Source organism: Elgaria multicarinata, chromosome 2 (assembly GCF_023053635.1).
Source record: "Elgaria multicarinata webbii isolate HBS135686 ecotype San Diego chromosome 2, rElgMul1.1.pri, whole genome shotgun sequence".
Taxonomy (NCBI): domain Eukaryota; kingdom Metazoa; phylum Chordata; class Lepidosauria; order Squamata; family Anguidae; genus Elgaria; species Elgaria multicarinata.
The window spans coordinates 167430107-167456230 of record NC_086172.1 but is presented as its reverse complement, the minus strand read 5'-3'; the positions used below and the strand labels follow the sequence as shown (position 1 = coordinate 167456230).

The window sequence follows — 26124 nt, the reverse complement described above, 5'->3', positions numbered from 1 at the left end:
ACATCAAGGCCGTTTTAAATGAGTCTTCAGAGAGACCTTCTTGGATGGTTTCCTTGTGATGTTTGTTTCCATCCTTAATTTAGGATTTCATTAGCTTAATCAGCATAAGCCAATGCTAACCTGCTTTCCTTTAATGTATTTGCTCTGCTAAGGTTAGCCATTTAATGGATGCTGAAAAAGTGCCAGATCAGGCTTGGGATGAATCTGTTCCTACAGTCAGCAGTAATTTTACATCCCGGCTGGGTTAGGCTTGTGAGGTTTGGAAGTCAAACTATATGTTCCAAACAGGGTTCAACCCATCAGCCCAGGATAGAGCCAAGCCTTTGCATAAGCAGGATTTTGTTTTTTAAAAAAACTGATTATGTAATCCTTGCCTATGGCTATGTTGCCAGAGGACTGGATGGAAACCACATCATTACTTTACTAGTTTCAGTCACCTGCATTCTAGGATCACCACACTTCAGTTTTCAATGAGCATGTTGCCGGGAGAAAGGAGGGAGAGATCCTGGGATGGGAGCAAAATTCTCAGCAAGGCCGTTCAAGATTAAATTGCAAAAAGAAAAGAAAGTAGAACAAAGGTATCAAGAGCCTTTGTTGTGGTTATTTTCTTCTTTATACCTCATAATAGCTAAACCAATGTTAACAAAATGGGCCAATCAGCCTTTTTAAGCAAAAGGATTTGTGGCTTTGGAATACCTACCTAGGCCCATTTAATTGCTTATAAGTATAATCGGTCGGTATGTAGAAAACCAGTGACTTGCTTCAGAGAAGTATTCTGCATTGGTAAACTGAGTTAAATCAATGCATTGCATATCCCACTCACAGGTGAGTGGTCCTTGAAAGTGTTTTCCGCTGGTCACCTAAATTACACCTGAGGACATCCTACTTAATAAAGTACAAGTTTATTGTTCAGACCAATGTTCCATCATTGCCCGCCCCCTCTTACACACACACACACACACACACACACACACACACACACACACTTTTCATGCTGAGTTAATATTTTTGTGAACTGCTTTGTGAACCGCCCAGAGAGCTTCGGCTATTGGGCGGTATAAAAATGTAATAAATAAATAAATAAATAAATTTTTCAAATATTTTATTGAAAAGCCTAGCAAGACAATTATAACCATTTCCAAAGTAAACAGAGTAAGAATATCATGACTGTTTCCAAGAAAATCATGATAATTTCCAGAGGGTTGCCACATAATTCTGCTATGATCTGTTTGCAAGTGGAAAGTTGACTAACTGTGGCATTACAAGCAGAGATGTACAGAGCCCTACCGAGACACATCACAAATCCTATGAAAAATTAGTTAAGATGCTCTCAAAAATGCCTATAACGGGGTTTTCCTCCTGAACAGGATCCTGAGGCATATTTAGAGGATTTCCTTTTCCTATTTACACAAAACTGAGTATGCTCTCTGACCTCATTATAGTGTTCCTTGGCGAGGGCGTATTCCCCCTAAGACTTGGGGTTTCCTCAGATACGTTTGGTGAAACCCTACTATCAGATTTCTGATACAATATTAAGTTAATCAGAACCTCCTGACGTTGCTCACCAAAGTGCTTGAGCATCTCATTTCTTTAGAACACAGTGGCTGCGTTCAAACAACAGAACAGTAAATGGTGGGTTAATAGTCAACTCCATGGTTGATTATTGAGGGGCTACTCCCCACACGACAAGATTATAATCAACCGTGGTGTGGATTAAGGCCAGCGTTGAGTTGACTATTAGTCAACAATGTGTTTGACACATCTCCTGCCCTCTCTCCCCACCCTCCATCCTCCCACTGGTATCCCATCAGCCATTACGAGTTCTGCCGGTTGGACTAGAGCGGCAGCCGCCACTTTGGTTGCTCTTGCCAGGGGACTCTGTAGTTGCCGAAAATAACTAACTGCGTGCAACAAAATAGTCAATGGTGCCCGACACAATAACCCATGGTTGTTCAAATAATCAAGTCTGCACAGTTTGGTTATTTGCATTGGTTGAGCCAAATAACCAACTGTGATGTGAAAAAGTCCTGACAGATGACAGAATAACCAACTGTTGACTATTTAACCCACTGTTGAGTATTTAACCCACCATTGGTTATCGTGTCATCCGAACCCAGTCCATACGTTGAAATGCACAACTTAATTTCTATATTCTAGATCTCTGTTAAAAGGTGTCTACCCTGACACAGCTGCCACTGAAGGCCTATGGCGCAGTGGTAGAGAACATTGCTGTGCATACAGTAGATCTCAGGTCCAATCTTCAACACCTTCATTTAAATGTCCGAACAAACAATACTACTGGTGGACCAATGGTCTTGACTCCCTATAATACAGTTTCATGTGTGGCTTAAGGACTGCAGTTTGCTCCATCTTCACATATTGCTTCCTGAAAACACCATTGAATTTACGCGTTGCACCCTTACATATTAATGGCAGACCATTTTCTTTCACAAGAATTCATTTTTTAAAAAAATCAAGCCTAAGAAAATAAGTCTCTTTTCTAAATTATTGTTAAAACAGTAAGCATCAGCTGACATGCCTGGCATTAATATGTGTATGTGCCTTTTTTTCATAGCCTGAGCAGAATTTCATGTACCTGGAGAAAAATCAGAAAAAATATATTAGATATGTACAATTCACTGTCTGAGCACTACTTCAAATCAACATCTCCTCTTTCTAACAGTTTAAAAAGTTTCCCACCGCACTCCAGTTTTCAACTCTTATCAGGGTAGTCTAAAAATTTAGTATCCCATCCTCTATTGCCCTTGCAATTCATTCAGATTTTTATCACGTACAGAGTTGATGAGTTTACTTGCTTCTCATCAAAGCCATTAAAGAAAATGTTGAATCATGGGCAGAGCACAGGAACACCTGCGGAATGGAATTTCTTACCTCTTTTCTGTTTAATTCTGGTCTACTGAAAATTACTACTCCATTAATATACTTTTTTTAATATATGAAACTTGGCTTGATTGTTTCAAGCTTACTGGCTGTTGTCCAGATGCTTTTAAAATGACCAGTTATGGATCTGAAATACAAGTGTTCTGAGCTGGGTGGAAAGAAGGATCAGAAAACTGGGCTATGAATATGTACGATAGGAGTTGTGCCGATAACCTAGTTGCTAGAGCACACAGCTACCAGAACATTGACATCCATTTATATACCAGAACGCTGACATCCATTTATATAGCACCACAAAATGTTGCACCATACAAACATAGAGCTTGCATACGATTTATTATACAGAGATAAGTACAAGTCATTTCAACATGCCTGTCAACAGATGAGAAACTTATTCCTCAGTACAGAGCTGTATTTCAGGTAACTTGAAAGAGCATTTGAAATTTCAAGAAGGATTTCACAGCCTGCCTTGTTAAATGACTACACAGGACAATTTAATACATTTCACAGGAACAAACCCAGATTTGCCAATAGGGAGTTGCAGATCACCACAGCTTCATGGCAAGCATTCTAGTACGATACATGCATTTCCAAACACCTGTTTGCCTCACACATGTTTCATGTTTTAGGGGTAAGCTTACAAAGTATCTTAGTGGAAATATTTTAGCTGATCTGGAAGCACTCCTACCGTGTCCAATCCAAACGTATATTTCCTCTCTAGGATTGAGCTATTTGAAGTAGATGCTCAGTATACACCAGTTGCTGGGGAACATGGGTGGGAGGGTGCTGTTGTCCTGCTTGTGGGTCCCTGGTCAGCTGGTTGGCCACTGTGTGAACAGAGTGCTGGACTAGATGGACTCATGGTTTGATCCAGCATGGCACTTCTCATGTTCTTATGTGTACTGTGCTGATTGGATGCCCCTGTGATGTTGCCAAGAGATCTCCCCTCAATCACTAGAGCAGTTTAACACCTTTTTTTTAAAAGGTTTCCCTTTTTTAACTGAGATGGCAACAAATTGCAAAGGACTAGCTGCTGCATTAGTCTGTTGCAGCCATAACAACTGAGTCTTGGGGCACCAAACAGTTATGATGACATAAGCTTACATTGACTAGGGTCCATTTCATCAGGTCCATTAGGACTATGAATAAATACAGAAATAGGCTGGACTTCAGGAAATTAAAAAGGGAATCTAAGGCATAGAGAAAGGGCAAAACTGACAGTGAGCCAGTATTTAAATCATCCACATGCATGCCTGTAATTCCAATGGCAAAACTGGGCTTGCACATCAGCTAAAGAATGCACCTGTTTTTACATTATGTCTGTCTTCATCCAAATTATTTCAAATAGGCTCCAGTGCCCTAAAAATTCTACTGGTTGAAGTTCCTTAGCAGTAAGGTTTCCTGGCTCTCTCCTCAACTCACCCTTCAAGAGAGGAGCTGTGGTTCAGTGGTAGAGCAACTACTTTGTATGCAGAAGGTCCCAGGTTCAATCCCTGGTATCTCCAGGTAGGGCTAGGAAAGAATCCTGCCTGAAACCCTGGAGAGATGCTGCCAGTCCGTGTCAACAACTCTGGGCTAGATGGATCAATGGTCTGACTTAGTACAGGGCAGCTTCCTGTGTTCCAAAGGCAAAGCTTATTCACACAGTGCTTCTACAATAATAGAGAGTTATGTTATGTTCCAAAGGTTACCGCGGAAGCTAGTGGGAAAACTATGAACTGAAACCAGAGAGAAGCATGGACATGGTTCAGCCCATTTTCCAAATCAACTATTCCACATGAAAAAGATGATACACACACCAGCAAATGCCCATTAAAAAAAGCAGCCTTACCAAATTAGGCTGCAAACGTCTTGAGATATTGCACAACTCTTGCATGTCCTGCAGCCTTGGCCTACAAGAAGATATTTCAATATCAGTGAGCACCATCACATGATGTGTACATAGATTTCACATGAACGTTCTCAACACATACACATGCACACACCACATGCACACACCAAATCGTACTGTTTCCTTATGCACCATCCTGTATGCATCACTCTTCAACAGAAGCGATGATTCGATCCTTTCAACACCTGAAACCAGTTTGGTATCTACTACAGGGCCTTTTTTGTAGTGGCACTTCCTTACAAAACAGCCTCCCAATAGAGCTTGACCAGGCTTGGACCATTGGAACCATTGGGAAAGCAGTACAAATGCTTCTATTCTACCACATTTAAAATTATAATGATGGGGCTTTTTCAGAGAGTCAAGGATGTTTTGAAAGACGGATAAGTTGTTGGGAAAGAGGGTCCACTAGAAACCGCTATCTTGTTTTAGGAGCTAGAAACTCAGTGGTGGGTTTTTTTGCTGCTTTCTATTAACGTTTATCGTTATCTATCCTTTCAGAGATTTTATGTATATTTTATTACATATTATGTTACTTTTAACTGGTGAATGAGATGGCTCTTGTGCTGAGTTAGCAGGATACAAATTTAAAATAGATAGATATATAAAAACAACTATACTGTACCACATACACTCAATTAGAAGCATTAATTGCATTAAGGCCATGACTAGATAGCAACTCTGTGTGTGTGTCTTTACTGTCTCTGCAATTTAGCATTAATCTAGAAGTATTAAAAGCAGAACCCGGAAGATTAAAAAGAAAGAGAGAGAGAGAGACAGAGAGAGAGAGAGAGATGTTGTGCAGGCATTTGCACAAAATCCCTTAGCAATTACCTATTTGAATATTGCCATTCTTGCTGCCCCTGCTATTTCCCTCTAAGGAACAGTATTTCATGGCTTACGAGTCTCAAGTATGTAGGATACACGAGGGTGACCATGTGAAAAGGAGGACAGGGCTCCTGTTTCTTTAATAGTTGTATAGAAAAGGGAATTCCAGCAGGTGTCATTTGTATGCATGCAGCACCTGGTGAAATTCCCTCTTCATCACAACGGTTAAAGCTGCAGGACCTCTACCTTTTTGATCAGATGCAAAAGAAAGCAGGGCTCCTGCAGCTTTAACTGTTGTGATGAAGAGGGAATTTCACCAAGCGCTGCAGCATACAAACAACACCTGCTGGAATTCCCTTTTCTATACAACTATTAAAGAAACAGGAGCCCTGTCATTCTTCTCCATATGGCCACCCTAGGAGGTAGATAGACAGACAGACAGACAGACAGACAGACACACACACACACACACACACACACACACACAAAAACACACACACGAGATTCTGCCTATGATGCGGGTATCCCAAAGCCTCCCCACTCCCAGCAGTGCAGCTCCATTGTATCCTCTGAAAACCTCCTAAGGGCACAATCCTATGCATGTTTAGACTGAAAAGAGTCCCATCATCTCCCAGCATTCCCCAGCCAGCATGGTTGGCTAGGAAATGCTGGGTGTGTATGACTTTTTTCGGTCCAAAGATGCATAGGATTGCGTCCTAAGTGGTCTAGGAATGTCTAGCCCTGTAATCTCCAATGTGGCGTTCGCGGGACCCAATGTGCCTCTCCCTGCTCCTTCTGATTTCTTAAGAATTGTTTTTATTTAATTTTAATAATAATAATAATAATAATAATAATAATAATAATAATAATAATAATAATATAAATTTCTTACCCGCCTCTCTGATTGGATCGAGGCGGGGAACAACAGCAAGCAAAAAATACATAAAATACTGATTAAAAACATAGTATACACTGTTAAAAACATCCTAAAAACATACTAAAAGTATCCTAAAATTACACTGGATAGGCCTGCTGGAACAGATCAATCTTGACAGCCTTCTTGAATGCTAAAAGACTGTCAAGCTGACGAGTCTCCTCCGGCAGGCTATTCCACAGTCTGAGAGCAGCAGAAGAGAAGGTCCTCTGGGTAATGGTTGTCAGCCTAGTCTTTGCTGACTGAAGTAGATTCTTCCCAGAGGACATGAGTGTGCAGGGCGGATTGTACAGGAGAAGGCGATCCCGCAGGTAGCCTGGACCCAAACCATGTAGAGCTTTAAAGGTGATAACCAACACTTTGTATTTCGCCCGGAAACTAATTGGCAGCCAGTGAAGAGATTTTAAGACTGTTGTAATGTGATCACCCCTAGATGTACCAGTGACCAACCTGGCTGCCATATTTTGAACTAGTTGAAGTTTCCGGAAGAGGCACAAAGGTAGTCCTATGTAGAGCGCATTGCAGAAGTCGAGCCTCGAAGTTACCAGTGTGTGCACTACCACCTTTAGGTCTTCTAACTCTAGGAAGGGGCACAGCTGGCATATCAGCTGGCGTATTTAAAACATTTTTTTTTTTAATTGGGAGGCTCGCCTGCTGTAAAGCCAAGTGCTGCCCTCCAGTGCCAAACTGATTTGGGTTCGAAAGAATGGATTTTGTGTTTTGGAGCTCAGAGCTCACCTCTGTTTAGTGAATGGGCAAACAACCATTTTGTGAGAGCATCCACGACACACTCTCAAAATTCCAAATATGCTTAATGCATACATTGAACAAGAGGCCCACCTTACATAGTATAATAGTTATATTTACCACATGAAATGGAGTATTCCCATCGTAACCGGGCTGCTTCAGATTCACACCAGCCATTTGCCAGGCACTCAGGCCATCAACATCTCCATTAAAAGCAAGACTGGGGGAAAAGAATTATAAATTATTGAGTCATGCAAACAGTTCTTCTTGTTTAGCCCATTACTCTGTATTCAAGGCAGTAAAAGTTGCCTTACAAATTTAAAACATAACCATGCGTGTTTCGTTGTCAAGGCTTGTAATGAGAGGACTTGTAAAGGATTGGGGCTTTCAAACAAATCATTACCTTCATAACGAATGCAAACGCAAACCAGTTACGCTGGTGTAGCTTAAAAGGCCATTGTTTTCTTTTAAGGAACGTTGGGAATTGTGATTGTAGGCCCAGGGTTCTCAAACACAAAACTCTCACTGTTCACGCAAGTCCACCAAAGGTGTTGGATCATCAAAGCAGGGGAGGGGGGGGGAATCATTCCCTCATTTGATCCATTTGATCTCAGGAATGAGAGAGAGAAATAAGCAGGAACGGGTTTGAGGAACAGGGAAAAGACATAGAGGGGGAAATCTCAGGTGTTACCAAGACTCCCCCATTGCAGCAGTCCTTGGAGTTCCCCACCTTTTGCGTCAGCTTCCTTAAGGCGACTTCTCTAATAGTCTGCCTTTAAAGCTGGATGTTTTGAAGCCCCTAAAGATTTCTTGATGTATTTCTCATAGAACTGGATGTGTGTGGTTGCTGCCTTTATTTCTGCCAGGGCTCTTGCATCTGTAACAGCTGAACGACAGAAAGGGTATAGTTTCCACCACCATCCTTGGGGGTGGAGGGGGCTTCTCCTGTGGAATTTCTGTCATGTACCTGTCATGCCAAGTGAAGACCTTTTTATCTTCCTGGTATTTTAACAGGTTACCATCTTAATCTTTTAACTTTGCTGTTTTAAATCTATTTTAAATCTGTATCAATCTCTTCATTGCTGATCGGTTTTATTCTTGTTGTGCTTTTATATTATACAGTTATATTGTATTTTTATACTGTGGTTTGTTTTAAACCTTGAATTGTACTTCATGGTTTTAATTTTTGTGAACTGCCCAGAGAGCTTCAGCTATTGAGAGGTATAGAAATGTAATAAATAAATAAATAAATAAATACCTGTTAAAAACAATCCTTTCCACTTCCATAGGATTTCTTTCCATAGGACAGATCAAAAAGGTTTCCAACTGGCTCTGATGGCTAAAGTTATTACCCATAGAATCATAGAATAGTAGAGCTGGAAGGGGCCTATAAGGCCATCGAGTCCAACCCCCTGCTCAATGCAGGAAACCACATTAAAGCATCCCTGACAGATGGTTGTCCAGCTGCCTCTTGAATGCCTCTAGCGTGGGAGAGCCCACAACCTCCCTAGGTTCCATTGCCATACTGCCCTAAAAGTCAGGAGGCTTTTTCTTGATGTCCAGTAGGAATCTGGCTTCCTGTAACTTGAACCCATTATTCCATGCCCTGCACTTTGGGAGGATCGAGAAAAGATCCTGGCTCTCCTCTGTATTCACTTATAAGATAATAAACAATGTTAAACCTTTGGAAAGGTTTAACACAATACAATAATGAGTGAGCATTATAGGTTGGAAATTAACTCCTTTAAGACCTTTAAACTGTTGCCATATATTAATAATTATTTATTCTGCCATTTTAATGTGTTGTCAATTACTTTTTTTTTTTTTTTGCAATTTTGAATATAAAAACTTTTCTCCATTCAGGAATCTTGTCAGATATTGAGCGACATATACATCCTCTAAACAAATAATAAATTATTTAGGGAGGGGGGGATGTTTCAATTTTAGCAGCGTATAAACAAAATCCTAAATTGGAATTTTTATTAAGACTGTAGTTCTGAAAGTACCTTCACATAAGTTTTATTGAAATGAACTTCAGCGAAAATATGTTTAGAAAGTGGAGCATTAATGTGCAATGGAAAGATGTTTCACCTTGGGAAAGTTTAGTGAGTCATGTTAATTTCATCACCTGCCCTCTGATTTCAATATTATGCATAATAACAAACATCTACTTCCTACTCGAGAATGGACTGGAAAAACTTATCTGACACCTTGCCCCGCCTCCTGGCACTGATAAACCATTCTTAACGCCTTCAATCCAAAGAACTTTGCCACCCACTCACCCACTGGGCGGTATAAAAATGTAATAAATAAATAAAATAAATAAATAAAAATTTAAATTGTGTTGCATATGCTCAGTAACAAAACATTTATACCTATGTAAAAGAAGCACATAATTAACATAGGCCTAAATTATACTGCAATAAAGATGAACATCTCTGCTAGTTAAGTTATAGAGCGCACACACTCTTTCTCTCTCTCTCTCTCTCTCTCTCTCTCTCTCTCTCTCTCTCTCTCTCACACACACACACACACACTCACACACACACACACACACACACACACACACATACAAACACACACACAGCCTAAACTTCCCAAATGCTATAAATAAAACAGAGTGTTCAGAGAACTAAATGAGGACCAAGAATACAGGCATTCTTGCCAACCCATCTCTGTCCTAGTAAATATTTTTGTTTTCTTAGCTGAAAAGTCTTACATCCTGAACCATCAATTCCCCTAGGGTACAGGGCCTCCAGTACATAGACAGAGTTCCCACCTCAAAGACTTTCCCTGCTTGTTTCAATGGAGGAAGGAGTTTCCGTCATGGAAGCCACAGACGTGTACGCAGTCCCACCCCCTCCATTGCAACAAGGAAGGCTGCTCATGTGGATCCGTTTTATCACCTTTGTCTCGATCTCACTCATCTCCTACTGCAGCCAACCTTGTTGAAGATCCAATCCATGTTCTACAATCAGCAAAAATCAATTGGAAATGCTTTTTCCTGGAACCTACCACTTCAGGCTGCAGATGGAGGAGGTTTCCCTTTTGAATACCCCATTGTCAAACAAAACAAAAACAAAAAACCTTCCAGGACACAGGACGGGAAATGTAACGAGGACCAAACTAGTTCCTTCTCCCTGTTATCCCAATTCTTCTATCTGTAGGAAGGGTTTACTCCTCCCTCTCCCAGTCCCCTGGCAGCACATGCAAGGCCTTCATCACTACAACTAAATGTCGTACATTCCAGGATAGGCTTTAGCACTTGGTTCTACTGAACATATGCACGGGTTCTGCCCAAGAACCCGTTCAAACCTTTTCCAGACATGCTTCTTCACCTTGTGTGGCATCATAATCGGGCCCAAGCAAATTTGCCTCCCGCGCCCCTTACAATTTTTTCCACTAGAACATTCTTTCACTGTTGTATTGTCTTCTCTGCATAGGCAACAACCAATCTTGGAGCCGGGAGACAAACAAAAGCCTTGGAATGCCTGCTGGGAAAAGCAGGAGAAGATTACAAAAGCTCCAAACAGCTGAACAAGCAATACTGCTAGAATGAATCAGCCGCGCAAATTAATAGGGGCGTATGAGAAGCAGCTTTCGACAGGCTAGTTTCACCCAGTGGGTGTGCCCATGACCAAAGGGGAAAAGGCACAGGCAGTTTCATATTTCACAACACAGGATTTATCCCATCTGAGAATGCAATTTAAATGGGATACCCTGCATTCAAGTTGCTTCATTTCGTTGCATGTTTGTACTTTAGAATTTGCCAGCCAAATTCCATCTAAGAGCAAACCTGCGGCAAAAGAATGTTATTATTTTTAATTTCAAGAAGGCTGTAAAATAGGAGTCAGTAACTAGCCTTCTCCAAGAAAAATCTGGCTTTCTGAAGGAGGTTGTTTGCCCCCTCCAATTGACATCCTAGAGGCAAAAGGAGGTGTTGCAAGATAACGTGCAGGTTGAGAATTTTAGGGTGTGAGGTATGAGACGCTAGACCACTACCCTTCAATCACTTCTCGAAGTAGACTAATAACTCACTGGAGTAAAGTACCGCCTCTAGCAGTGATGGCAAGAGAAGAGAGCCAGTGTGGTACTGCATTTGGACTAAGTGTTAGGCGTCGGACTAAGACCAAGGAGACTCGGTTCATTGGTGGGAGATTCATCTGTTCATCAGGACAGATCAAAGGAAGGACTTCTTCACACAGTGTGTAAACTATGGAATCCAGCACCACAAGATGTAGTGATGGCCACCAATTTGGATGGCTTTAAAAGGGGGTTGGATAAATTCCTGGAGGAAAAGGATATCTATGGCTATTACTCCTGATGGCTATATGCTCCCTCCAGTGTCAGAGGAAGTAAGCCTACATACATCAGTTGCTGAGGAACATGGGTTGGAGGGTGCTGTTGCACCTGTGTCATGCTTGTGGGTTCCTGGTCATCATCTGGTTAGCCACTGTGTGAACAGAGTACTGGTCTAGATACCCCCTTAGTCTGATCTAGCAGGGCTCTTCTTATGTTCTTATCTCTGTTCAATCACAAAACGTAGGGCTGGGGAATGCTGGGAGCTGTAGGACTTTTTTCTATCTAAATATGAATAGGATTGTGCCCTTATCATGTGGCCTTGGCTTTTGTCCCTATCTTTCTGCCTAACTTACCCCATAGGGTTGTTGTGAAGATAAGGGCAGGAAGATAAGGTAAGCTATCCTGACGTCTTTGGGATAAAAATGAAAAATAAAATAAAAACAAGAAATGTTTTCAAGAAGTTTTCAAGAGGCCGGTGGGTGGGTGCAAATATTTTCTTGAGGGCAGACAGTGGGATATTTTTTAACAGCAAAGGTTATGGAAGTATTTCATTTATGGAGTACCCTCTACATAAAACCTTATCAAGTTTGGGATCTGAAAGGCCAGCTATATTTTTGATCCCTTAACGAGGGCCTCTTGAGTAGAGCACCTGCGGATCAAATCTGTATCATGAGCACAAACAAAACAGGTGTTCTCTGTGGCTGCCCCACAACTGGGAAACTCCCATCCCTAGGAGTATTTTCTGCAAGCACTGTATGGGCTAGGATTCAACAGCCTGTTATGGTTTTGCAGGTATATGATCATTTTTGTTACATAGAGTCGCTTAGAAAACTCTTTATAAAGATACAGTTTAATATTGTATTTTATATTATGGTTTTATAATGTTGTTTTATACTTTGAATGTTTTTAATTTTTGTGAACCACCCAGAGAGCTCCAGCTATTGGGCGGTATAGAAATGTAATAAATTAATAAATAAATGAGACTGAGTTACAAATCAGGAAGCCCATAGTTTGAATTTCATCTCAGCCATGAACTCCTCAGATGGTCCTAGGCCACTCAGGGCCCCCATATGCAATATGAGGATAATAATATTTACTTACAAGGTTGCATCATACACTCAAATGTGCTATATAGGCGCTAAGTATTCATTGTGATGTATTTAGCTTTGGGCTAATCTCAACCTCTCAGCCTAACCTACTTAGAATCATAGAATAGTAGAGTTGGAAGGGGCATTATAAGGCCATTGAGTCCAACCCCCTGCTCATTGCAGAAATCTACCTTAAAGCATACCTGACAGATGGCTGTCCAGCTGCCTCTTGAATGCCTCTAGTGTGGGAGAGCCCACTACCTTCCTAGGGAATTGGTTCCATTGTCATACTGTTCTAACAGTCAGGAAGTTTTTCCTGCGGTCCAGCCGGAATCTGGCTTCCTGTAACTTGAGCCCATTATTCCGTGTCTTTCACTCTGGGATGATCGAGAAGAGATCCTGGCCCTCCTCTGTGTGACAACCTTTCAAGTATTTGAAGAGTGCTATCATATCTCCCCTCAATCTTATCTTCTCCAGGCTAAACAAGCCCAGTTCTTTCAGTGCCTCTTAACAGGGCTTTGTTTCCAGACCCCTGATCATCCTTGTTGCTCTCCTTTGAACACGCTCCAGCTTGTCTGCATCCTTCTTGAAGTGTGGTGCCCAGAGCTGGACACAATATTCAAGATGAGGTTTAACCAGTGCAGAATAGAGGGGAACCAGTACCTCACGTGATTTGGAAGCTATACTTCGCAGCCCAAAATAGCATTTGCTTTTTTTTTTGCAGCTACTTCACACTGTTGGCTCATATTCAGCTTGTGATCTACAACAATTCCAAGATCCTTCTTGTTTGTAGTATTGCTAAGTATCCCCCATCTTCTAACTGCGCATTTGGTTTCTTTTTCCTAGGGTAGAACTTGGCATTTATCCCTATTAAATTTCATTGTGTTGTTTTCACAAGTTTGTTGTGAAGGTAAAATGGGGTAATGCAATATACCCTATCCTGGGTTCCTTGGAGGAAAAGTGAGATTAAAATGAGAGGAAAAAATGATATTTTTTTAGCATTTTGTATTTTGAACTGCTAACCTCAGTTCTGAGGTGCAACGTAGAAAGAAGTAGGTGAAATGTCACAGAAACATCCAAGATTTCTTAAGATTAGAGGGCCATTGTGTACAGTACAGCTTTAGGTCCTCCCTGCGTCTGAAGCCACTTCTTCATCCTTAAGTGTTGATAAAATATTTGTGGGAATGTGAAGCACTAGAAAAGCAGTGGAATGCCCAGCTGCAACAGCCCTTGGATGAGAGGAGAAGGAAAAGGAGCCAAGAATGGCAGCCAGTGCCAACTCCAGGTTTTTGAGAGCTCTTGGGCAAGAATCCGCTCAATGGGGCCCTGCCCTCAGGGAGTGTACCTTCTCACCCCCATTCTCACCAGCTGCTATGGCTTCTCCTCCTCTTTCTCTTCATTGCTACCGTTCACTTCCTTGACAGGCAGAGAGCCAGTGAGCAAATAGTCAGCGGCATCTTCTGCTCCTCCTTCTCACCTCCACCATTCTCTGGGCTAGAACGAGAGGCAGGTGAATAAGCAGGTAGCCATGGTGAAGAGAAGCAGCAAGTCCAGGGGGCTGTTGTCAGTGGGACCCTGCTGGGCGTGGGCCTTCAATAGGTGCCCAACCATGCCTAGCCTTCAGGCTGGCCCTGATGGCAGCCCAGGTTGATAAAGAGCTGTGGAACAGCATTCATGGTTCCAGTGGTGTCATTCTGGAGTGCGGAACTGGCAGAGAAAGGAGTTTGGTTCACTTTGTTTCATGGAAGACAGCAAAGCTGTAAAAAACCCTTCTCTGTTGCTCTAGGAGAGCCAGTGTGGTGTGAGAGCCAGTGTGGTGTAGTGGCTAAGGCGTTGGTCTGGGAGTCAGGAGATCTGGGTTCTAGCCATGGAAACCCACTGGGTGACTTTGGGCCAGTCACAGACTCTCAGCCCAACCTACCTCACAGGGTTGTTGTTGTGAGAATAAAATGGAGAGGATTATGTACGCCACCTTGGGTTCCTTGGAGGAAAAAAGGCAGGATATAAATGAAATAAATAATAAAGAAATGTGATCAACAGGAGAAAAGCTGTATCTCCAAATAGATCCCAAGTCAAGTGGATGAGATGATAGGAACCACCTTCTTCTTCTTCTTCTTCTTCTTCTTCTTCTTCTTCTTCTTCTTCTTCTTCACCACCACCACCACCACCACCACCACCACCACCATCACCATCAGAAGCTCAATGAGTAAGGGATGGCTATGTCCCAGCAGTGCAGCAAATAATTTGTATTTGTGAGGTCTCCACTTCAATAAATGATGAAGCAGGACCAGCCCTACCATTAGGCAGAGTGAGGCAGCTACCTGAAGTGGCAAATGCTGTGGAACAGGGAGCAGCAGTGAGTGCTGGAAGGACAGAGCTGCATACGCCACACAGCCTGCCCTTTGCCCCTCTAAGCTAGTCTGCTGGCATCAGGTTAACTGGGCGACGGCATCCCATCCCCAGTGTTTAAGTAAGATTCAGCTGCCAGTTTGGTCAGCTTTTGTACGTGGAAAGGAAGGAGGGCACCATCTTTTCCTTCACCTCAGGCAGCAAAAGGTCTTGGGCCAATTCTCAGAAACATCCGTATCTTAACATACCATACATTTGCCTCCAGTGGTGTGATGGTTGCCATCTCCGTGGTCACTCCCATGTCCATACATGTAAAATCTTCCCAAGCTTCTGGCATATTCCAGCATGGCCAAGAGGCAGAATCCAGGATAGGAATTATGCAACTGAAGAGGCAAGACTATGCAGAGTGGAGGAACAGGCTTGGTTCTCAATGGCTTGGTGTCACCAGAGGCAAGGAACAGGGTAGCTGCTACTCCAGCATTATTCCTGTGCTTCTGGAATATTCCAGCATGACCAAGAGGCAGAATCCAGGATAGGAATTCCTCTCATATAAGTAACTGGTTGCCTTTCACTCCTATAGACAAAACTAAAGCCCTGCAATTGGGGATAATATTTCAGTGAGGGTAAAAACCTCAACACTTAGTGGGCCACTCTTGGCCCACTTAGTGGGCCACTCCTCCTGCAGAGGAGTGTATGTAAGTGCAAAGCACTCCTACAGGCTTCTCTTCCATAATTACGATGCACATTTGCTAGAATTCAGTAATTATTATAATTATTTGCAGGAGAGAGACTTTCCCCTCCCTCAGCCACACGGCCACCACCCATCAACTGCCCTGCGGGAAGAATGCCAGGAGAGACAAAGTCAGTGGCCAGCTTGGAACAAATGCCCTGAGGGAAAAATCCTGATGATTTCAAAATTTATTTTAAATATGTATATTTGTTTTGGAGGTGGTTTTTTTTTTAATGTTACTTGTAAGCCACGTTGCTAGGATTTCTATCTTAAAAGGCAATTGTGATAAATAAATAAATATAAGTTACGAGTCAAAATGGAAACAAAACCCCACCTCAAATAAAAGGATGGCCATATGTATCGTATTTATAACCCATTTTCACCCTGACTTGCAGGCTCAGTTTATCATCACAGAAAACGCTGAAAAGTTACATTTTTCCCGCCTGATGTAACAGCTTTTAAGCATTCCATGTGGGGCCTCTTTAAATAAATACCTTTCCCCTGCGAATTCATATGAGGCCATAATCACCTCAAAAGCAAATACGATATGCGCGCGTGCACACACACACACACACACACACACACGGTTGCCTCTTGTGCTTCAAAAAGGACACGAGAGAGAAAATAGACCAGTTCAACAGAAAAGTGTTTTAGCATACAAACTTTTAACCATTCTGTTCCCATTTTTATGATTCTTCATAGCACTTCACAGATAGCGGAATACCCTCCCTGATTCCTAGCAGATAAAGATATCACCACTAACAGCAATGGAATTGATTAGCACAAGTCATTTATTTAACCAAACCATTCTCCTCACGGTTCATATATTGGGTTAATGATGTTCCTGGCCTGGGAAAATTGCCTTTCAGATTCCAACCCTTTCTCTCATAATGAGTCAGGAGATTTACTTAAACTCTTTCATCAGATGCATCACTAATTAGGTCCTTTCCACCATCTTAGATATACACAAGATTAGTAATATGTTGAAAGATTTCATAAGTGTATCTAATGAACAAGTCTTCAGCTGAATTTCATGTATTAAAAAAAGAAAAGAAAACTTGTTACTGAAACAATCTTACGTAAAAGGTTGAGAAAGGAGTTTGCGAAGCTGAGTTTGTGTATAAACCGAAGATCCTCATGCATCGATATTTCAGGATAAAAATGACAAAATGTAAATCACTATTTTTTCTGGTTGACAGGGAGAGTATAGCAGCAGAAAAAGTCATCTGCTGTGTTTATGTATGTACCTATTGAACTGGTTTGCCCATGTTTTTGAATGTGGCAAAGCCCCACAAACCACAAGCAATTTCTTAACTTGCAGCATGTCAAAGGAGCTCACCTTCCCAAAAAAGACATAATTGGCATGGGGGGAAAGCATCAATCCTCTGAATGCTGGTGTGAGATTGTGAAATTAATAAACTCAGGCATAGAGGCCTGGAGATTTCTGTTGGGACGGGGTATCCCTGAGAGGAGTAGTTTCATTTCTCCCGTTAAGGTACATTAGGGTGAGCATATGAAAATGCGAACAGGGCTCCTGTATCTTTAACAGTTGCATAGAAAAGGGAATTTCAGCAGGTGTCATTTGTATATATGGAGAACCTGGTGAAATTCCCTCTTCATCACAACAGTTAAATCTGCAGGAGCTATACTAGAGTGACCAGATTTAAAAGAGGGCAGGTCACCTTCAGCTTTAACTGTTGTGATGAAGAGGAAATTTCACCAGATTCCCCATATATACAAATAACACCTGCTGAAATTTCCTTTTCAATACAACTGTTAAAGATACAGGAGCCCTGTCCTCCTTTTCATATGGTCACCCTAAGGTACATTCACTGGTTAAATTTCATTTCTCCAGTTAAGGTTCATTTCCTGAATGTAGAAATTTTACTTCCTGTTTTGGGGAAAGAGGGTACAAAAGAGTGAGACAGACCAAAGCCAGACAAAGATTAGAGCCTATGGAAGGAGCAGAAAGAAACAACTTAGGGTAAAAGAACTTGCATTTTTGCAAGTTTCATTTTCTTTTAATGCCTTTGTATCACTCAGTTGTATTGACTAAATGCCTTTACTTGTAATTTGCTTGTTTTGCTTTACTAGTAAACTGTTGTGTTAAGTCACAAATGTCTGGAGTGTCACTCACCCCACATCTGAAGCCTAAACCCCATGTTACTGGGAAGGGAAAGGTAAAATGAAGGAAGGTAGGACTTTTAAGGGGGCAGAAATCCTTAAAGAGTTGCTTAAGGAGTCCAGGTCATAGAAGGAACCCTGGCAGATGTACCGTATTCCTTCAATTCTAAGACACACTTTTTTCCCATATAAACATCTCTAAAAATGGGGTGCGTCTTAGAATCATAGGGGTGTCTTCGGGTTTTTTTTTCTGTTGGTGGTACTGAAATTAGTGTGCATCTTACAATCGATGGAGTCTTACAATCGAAGAAATACGGTATATGTAAAGCAGCCTTTACTTGAGCACATGGGGCAGATCTGGGCTGGATACAACTTATAAGAGGTTTGGAAGTGGTGCAACAGAATCATCTTTGCCTTTGGTGCACATAGTCATTTCTTTTGTCCAGTATCCTCTGTATCATCTCAGCTCTTGCAGGTTTCTGAACTGCTTCATCAAAAACCTACAAAATCTCCTTGAGCCAGACATAATGGTGAAACAAAAGAAATGGGAGCATATATTACCAGCCTTACCCAAACTGCTGTAGTTTTTGTCTACAACTCCCAGCATTCCATTGCTTATGCTGGCTAGGGCTGATAGGAGTTGAAGACCAAAATATCTGAAGGTGTTTAGAAGAAGGCTGGCATACGCCCAAGACAACAATGGGTTCTTTCATAAAACCTGCAAATTCTCATCTGTCTCCAGCCTAGGAACCCCCCAAAACTAGACGCCACTCAGAAGTGCATGCACACAAACTGCAACACATTCATCTAAAGAAGTCTTCAGGCCTGCAGAACCTGTACCCACCAAGACTAACACAGTCCACCAGCCAACAGGGACACAACAATCATTTTTTGCTGCCCATCTAGATCTTCACCATGCTGTTGGGAATATTGCAACCTTACTGGAAGGGGCACTGTTGCAGTTAGTTAATTCATAAGAATTTTGACCACAGTTAGCCTTAGGATCTCTATAGCCTACAATGTGATTTTCTGCTATTTCTTCCTTTTACTCCTCCCTTTCTCCCCACCCACCCACCCTCCTCCATTGCTGGGAGCACATGTGTTAGCTCCCTCGCTCCTGCCTGAGTAATGGAACACAAAACAGACTGAACAAACTCTTTGAAATTCTGTGCTGTACCTGCATTTTATATGCAAGAATATTATTGTTTATCTTTATTGTTCTAAGATAGCCTGTGTGCACGTGGGGCTGGTAAACGCTCGTTCTGTTTTGCCTTTTTTGTGTTTCTCTGCTAATTACCTTTCTAACAGGGGGCACCAGTATTAAATAATCCCATCATATACAAGGTGCATATCTCAAGGGTAGGCCTGGTTGGGGACCTACCAAAGGCCCACACCTCAGTAGGGGTCCACTAACAAGAGCCCCCTGGACCTGCTCCTTCTCTTCACCTTTGCAAACCGTTTGTTCACCCACCGCTTGCTCTGACCCAGGGGAGCAGTAGATGCCCCTGCCTGCTTACTCCCTGGTTCTCTGGTTGTCAAGCAAACAAGGGCTAGCAGTGATGAGGAAGAGGATGAGGAGCAATAGCAGCTGCTGACAGTGGTGGTGAGAAGGTAGAGTCACTGAGGGCAGGGGGCAGTGAAGGTGACTTGCCCAAAGGCCCTCAAAAACCTGGAGCTAGCACTGGCTTAGTGGGCCACATGTTGTACAGGCCTGTCTAAGAGGCAAAGTTAGGTGTTTTTGCTCATCTTTTCCCAGGACCTCTTGCATATCTTTCTACCTCAACTCCCTGCATGAAGCGTGCTAAGCCACTATGAGAGATTGAGATGTTTATTGCTGAAAAGTGTCACCCAGATAGTGAAGAGATTATGCCTCTCTGTTAGTGAAGAGCCTTGATAAGCAGGGTAGTGATTTCGCATGAGGGGAAGATAATTCTGCCTCCAGCACATTCAAGGATACCATTCCTATTAGCCGGCCCGCTGGTGCCTTTTTATGCAGTCTTCGTAACTGCCGGGACAGATGACAGATTAAGATCATAAAAAAAAAACCCACTCCATATTTTATTTCGCCAGAAAGATAATCAGGTATTAGAGGCATGGTCAAAGTTCTGTCAGAAGCATAATTTTTCCAGACAGCTGTGATCTGAATTGAACAGCATTTTAGCCTGGAGATGGGCTATGATAACAGGCTTGAATGAAAGCATCCTTGGACTTTCATTAACTGGCATTTTGATATATAGGCAAGAGAGCAGAGAAAGAAAGAAAAAGGGGTTTTGGTTTCTTCTCCCCCATCCTGAACACTCCCATTCCTTGCATTTTTCCATTTGGGGTGACAACCAAATATGAACAGGTCAAGGCACACGGCATTTTCTCCTAGTTATTGTAACAGATATGTCAATCAAACATAATCTCTGGTCAAATAAGATCTTGCAGAGACATTTTTAGAATGGATTCATATATTCCTGCGATATATATTTTTCTGCGACATGAAACCTGGTTTTGCATTTAATGATAGGAAAACTGTGAGCCAGGTCACATCGGAAGCCACGGACAAGACTCTATATGCAGTGGGCCGCATCAGCAAGTTACAGGCCCCTCTGTCATTTCACAGATAGGTGATACCCATTTCCCTTCTTCTTTTTTTTTGCAAAAAGGAATATGGGAGGCCTACAGGTATTACCCCATATTCATACCAGAGCTGAGCTGAAATTTCTCAGACGTTTTTCTGAGAACGATTCTGAGATAATGTTTCCTCATCTCTTCTACCCTCACCTCAGAGAAAGATGGCCACTCTGCAGAATTATCTCGGAATTTTCTCCACCATTTTTTGGTGCCATTTTCTCCCACAATGCTCCAGGATGATGCTCAGTACTGTCCCAAGATATCTTGCTGTGTCAAGCCAGGCAGCACTGCTACACACCCCACCCACTCTGCCAGCCTACCTGCTTGCTAATGCCACCCTCGCTCCTGCATGCCTCCTCCCTCGCTCCCTGCTTGGCTAGCCAGGCTGCCCGCTGGCCTCTCCCTCACTTGCTCAGCCAGCCAGCTCAGCCGGTCACTTGCTCCTGCTGGCATGCTCCCGTTTTGTGCCCCAACTATCACAAGAGGTCCAGCAAATTCCCAGAAGAGGTCAGCCAGGGCCAGTTCTCACGATAACTCATAGGAACCCCACAGGCAGCTGGGGCACAAGACGGGTAGACAGGAACAAGTGGGCAGCCAGCTCCCTGAACTAATGAGGGAGCAGCTGACCAAGCGAGTGGGCTGGGTGGGTGGCAGTGGCAGCTGAAACCAAAACCAAAGCCAAAGCCAAAGCCACAGCCGGCCGCAGTAGGAAGAAGTACTGAGCCCTCCTGGTAAAGACAGGGCAGGAAGTGCTGCAATTTCCCACTCTTTCCTGCTCCACTGCCTGATGCAGGTGCATGACTCTGTTACAGCAGGGCCAGCCCTGGTCCCGCGCATTAGGGAGGATGCAAAATAGTGTTGGTCTGCCAACACAGTTGGTTGCTGTTGCCACTTGCAGCGGCAGCAACAACAAAAACACCTTAGGGGGGAAAAGATAGAAGCTGTCACTGATCATGCTAAGTGTTAACAGACCACACTTTGATGCAATCATCCTGTTTTATTCATGGCATCTGATGGGGTGGAGCAGGGGTTCATACAATATTGTCTTCTATTTGTAACTCTCTCACGTTTTCTTATCGCTTCTTCCATCTTTTTTCTGAAGATGGAATCGTTCTGCAGTAGTTCTGCAATCTCTCTGTAAGCACCTGGTGAGCTCCACTCTCGGGGGGGGGGGGGACTGTTAGAGAATTTCTTCTCCCCCTGGAGTAATCAAGTTAAATGGTTTCCACCACCCCACTCCTGCAGTCTCCCTGCTCACAAACAAGAGTGGCGTATTCTGAGAGACCATTTGTGCGCAGTGGGCGCTTAAAGTATAGGAATCTGCCTTACGCTAGGTCAAACTATTCGTTTGTTCTCACTGGCAGTAGCTGCACACAGTCGGAGGCAGGACTGCAAGACCTCTCTTAAGGTTTAGCTAATAGCAGTAAGGGCGTTGAGGTAAAATATGCTAGTATTACTGCAATGCACTCTATGTGGGGCTGCCCTTAAAGCCGCTCCAGAAGCTGGAGCTAGTGCAGAATGCAGCAGCTCAGCTGTTGCCGGGAGCTGCCCCTTTTCAGCATATAACTTCTTTGCTGCAGTGCACTGGATGCGTATTCAGTACCAGGTCAGGTTTAAGGTTCTAGTACCAGTATACAAAACCCTAAACAACTTGGGACCAGGATACCTGAGACAGCGCCTTCTCCCTTACCAATCTGTCCGATCGCTAAGGTCCTCTGAGGGCGTGCTCCTGGCGATTCCGCATGGATCTATGTTCTGATTGGAAGCCATCCAGGAGAAGAGCCTTCAGTGTGGTGGCCCCCTTCCTACAGAATTCCCTGCCTTTGGAAGTCAGGCAGGTGGCAATGTTATATTGCTTCTGGAGCCTGCTGAAAACACTGCTGAATCAGGAAGCTTTCCATGAATGATCCGCCATGGTTTTATCAGTACTGGGGTTTTTATCAGAACTTTGTTCTTTTAAAAATTGTATTTTTAATATGGTGATTTTATTATTATTATTTTATTCTATTTGTTGTTCACCGTTCTGAAATCTTTTGGATGGGATGTGGTATATAAATATTGTAAATAAATAAAAAAAGATAATATTGGGGGTATTTTTACCTTGCCCCTTTTGCCTTCAGACTCGCTCACCGCTACCATGTGGCCCCCAAGAATTTCTCCAAAATTGAATTCAGCCCTCAGGCAGAAAGAGGTAAAACAGGTCTGTGGCCTTTCCCAGGTCCTGCTAACTGAAATGCTTTCAGAACTGGAGATGGCAGGGATTGAACCGGGAACCAACGACATGCGAAGCACATGCTCTGAAATATTGTTCCCTGTGAAGTATTATTTCCTTGCACCATTATTTGTGTGCACAAGATAATGTGCACTGAAAGAACTGGGCATGTTTAGCCTGGAGAAGAGAAGATTGAGGGGAGACATGAGAGCACTCTTCAAATACTTCAAAGGTTGTCACACAGAGGAGGGCCAGGATCTCTTCTCGATCCTCTCAGAGTGCAGGACACGGAATAACAGGCTCAAGTTAAAGGAAGCCAGATTCCAGCTGGACATCAGGAAAAACTTCCTGACTGTTAGAGCAGTAAGACAATGGAATCAGTTGCCTGGTGAGGTTGTGGGCTCTCCCACACTAGAGGCCTTCAAGAGGCAGCTGGACAACCATCTGTCAGGGATGCTTTAGGGTGGATTCCTGCATTGAGCAGGGGGTTGGACTCGATGGCCTTGTAGGCCCCTTCCAACTCTGCTGTTCTATGATTCTATGATTCTAAGAAAATGTGCATCGTTCAGCATGCTATGGGCGCTCATGGATCTTTTTTGTTGTGTGTACAGGGGTGGGGCAACAGCAACTGGCCGATACACAGGGCAAGGTGGTGATACTGGGGAACTATACATGCAATCCAGTGGAGGCTGGTATCTGATGCCAGTGGGGAAGTGAAACCACTCCGGGTTTCAGTCAGAATGCTAAGGAGCTATCCAAGGTGCTTCCGCACCTTGGATAGCTCCTTTAGAGTTCTGACTGGTTCAGAATGAAACCCGGAGCGGATTCACCGCTGCACTGACATCGGAGCCACCAGACTTCACTGGTGCAATCTTCACACACGACCATCTTCATATAGACCATGCATTCCCCACACAAAAGTGCCTTTCCATGCAGGAATTTTGCCAAGTGTGAAGCAGCCCTAAAACATCATCTAGCCACCAAGTTGGGCTGCTCCCGCAAAATGTAGAAATGAAATCGCCACGTTTTAAAGGAATATCTCAATTGAACATGTTGACTCTCCACTTTACGTGCTGCTTTAATCAAATTTGGACCAAAAGAAAGAAAGAAGAAGAAGTCAACTCACAACAGCAAAATGGAAGAAACAAAGAAATACATGAAGTGGAAAATTAGTCATGGCTCATAAATTGCCTTGGTGCAAAATTGCATCATACACGGATTTATTTCTTTTTCTGGTTCTTGTTGAAAGCCCCAAAGCATTTTGCCGTCCTCTAAGACTAGCCAGTTAAACAGGTTCTTTAGAGGGCAGAAGAGGCTAAGTGTGGGGTCAATTCATTTGTAAAATAATATGTTTCTTTTATAGCCACTCCCCTTAATAATCCTGACAGCTGAGTTAAGATTTGACAAAGCAAATTCCAACCCTGTCAAACCGGTGGGTGAAGACTATATTAGTTTTCTTTATGGAATGAAAGGCCAGAATGCAGAAAGCAAAATTAGTCTTACTTCAATTTCTGTGATGCAGTACTCTGGGAACTTTGCAAGACAGCTGTTTTCTTCTTTCTCTTATCGTAACAACTCAGTTCACCTAAAGTGTCCCAACCAGAAATTCCTACATTCACAGACAATAAGTCTATTGTTGGTGGCTATATAGAACCTCAGCATAAGAACATAAGTGTTCTGGGGGTGTTCCCTTGGCATGTTGGGAGAGGATGTGGAAGCACAGGTTCCAAAGGCCTCCTATGCCCCCAGGATGCCCCCAGAACAGGGGAAGAACTATGCCAGTGCTGGAGTAGTCAGTATCAATGGGAAGGAAACTGTTAGACGAGGAGGAGAAGAAACCCCTGGAAATGGAAAAGAAAAATGCTGCTCCTCCCTCCCTTCTACCTCGCCAGCATGTGCCAGGTAGGGCTTTTGAAAAAGATCACCTCTGCCCATTAATCAGCCAACCAGCTATCATTCAACTATTACTACTATACAATATTGAAGAAAGGCCTGCCTCACGTGATGGCTGCAATAGGAAAGGATGACATCCACGTGTTGTGTGAATGGGCCTCCACAGATAAACCCCACAAACAATGCTGTAAATGGAATCAGTTCGCACATTCCATTGTTAAGTCAACAACTATAGTATGTGAGGGTAGAGAAATCAAGTGATGATATATAGAGGTATGAACCAGTCCAGAGTCACACTGAGGGATGTTGGAGAAGTTCGCAATGGATTCAAATGATTTCAGGTGACTATGAATCCAACCTGCAGGTTCTGCAGAGGACCACCTTTTCCCCTGAATCGTGCAGATTCTGAAGACTTGTGGACCGGTTTTACTTTGGGGGGAGGGGGATTTGTTCAATTTTGCAAATATGCACTTGTTCTAAAACATATCACTGCAAGTGTGGATTAGCACAAATGAGCATTTGCAAACAAACAAAATTCTCATACAAAAAATCTGATTCCGTCAATGAGTGGACAACAGAACGAAGGATGCCTGACAATCCTCAAAACACAAACAGACTAGTTCAAAATATGGCAGCCAGGCTGGTCACCGGTACACCTAGGGGTGACCACATTACACCAGTTTTAAAGTCTCTTCACTGGCTGCCAATTATGTAGTCCCGGGCAAAGTATGAAGTGTTGGTTATCACCTTTAAAGCCCTACATAGTTTGGATCCAGGCTACTTGTGGGATCGCCTTCTCCCGTACAATCCGCCCTGCACACACAGATCCTCTGAGAAGAATTTATTCCAGTCAACAAAAACAGAGGACCTTTTCCTCTGCCGCTCCCAGATTATGGAATGACCTGCCGGTAGAGATTCATCAATTTAACAGTCTTCCAGATTTTAAGAAAGCTATAAAGACTGATCTGTTCCAGCAGGCCTACCCAATTGAATTTTAAGATGCAATGTATTAGTTTTAAATGTTTTAATTATATGTATTCTATGGCATTTGCATTTATGTTGTACCCTGCCTCGATCCGGAGGGATAGGCAGGTAACAAATAAAGGTATTATTATTATTATTATTATTATTATTATTATTATTATTATTATTATTATTATTATTCAAAATTTATACATCCCCTGTCACACTACAGTGTAGTCTCAGAAATTAAACAGGCTTTTTCTTACCTGCAGAGTTCTGTTCCAACATTCAAGAGTTCTTGGCTGGAAAGGTGAGCTCCAGTTGTGCGGAGCAAGGAAATCACATCATTGTGCCTTTAGGAAAAGGAAGGAAAGAGAAACTTTATTCTTAATCACACTAGTATCTTCCTAGAAACACTTGTAGCACACTAACAAAGAAAAGTCACTTCAGTTTGGTTTTTACTTTGGTTTTATTTAATTCCCCCCCCCCCAGTTTTTACATTAACTTTTTATATTGCATGGTTTTAAACTTTAGCTTCAGCTATTT

The 26124-nt window shown here is 42.7% G+C and overlaps 1 protein-coding gene across 1 annotated transcript in view; it reads right to left on the bottom strand.

Moving 5' to 3' along the window:
- Window positions 1-541: 541 nt before the first annotated feature.
- Window positions 542-26124, bottom strand: part of LOC134393157 (60 kDa lysophospholipase-like) — a 94997-nt gene continuing 69414 nt past the window's right edge. Inside the window, exons 13-16 of the mRNA XM_063118119.1 lie at window positions 25845-25931; window positions 7419-7518; window positions 4733-4793; window positions 542-2596 (exon numbers count right to left, since the gene is read on the bottom strand). Coding sequence (XP_062974189.1) covers window positions 4737-4793; window positions 7419-7518; window positions 25845-25931 — 244 coding nt within the window. The 3' untranslated portion in view covers window positions 542-2596; window positions 4733-4736. The remainder of the gene's footprint in view (window positions 2597-4732; window positions 4794-7418; window positions 7519-25844; window positions 25932-26124) is intronic.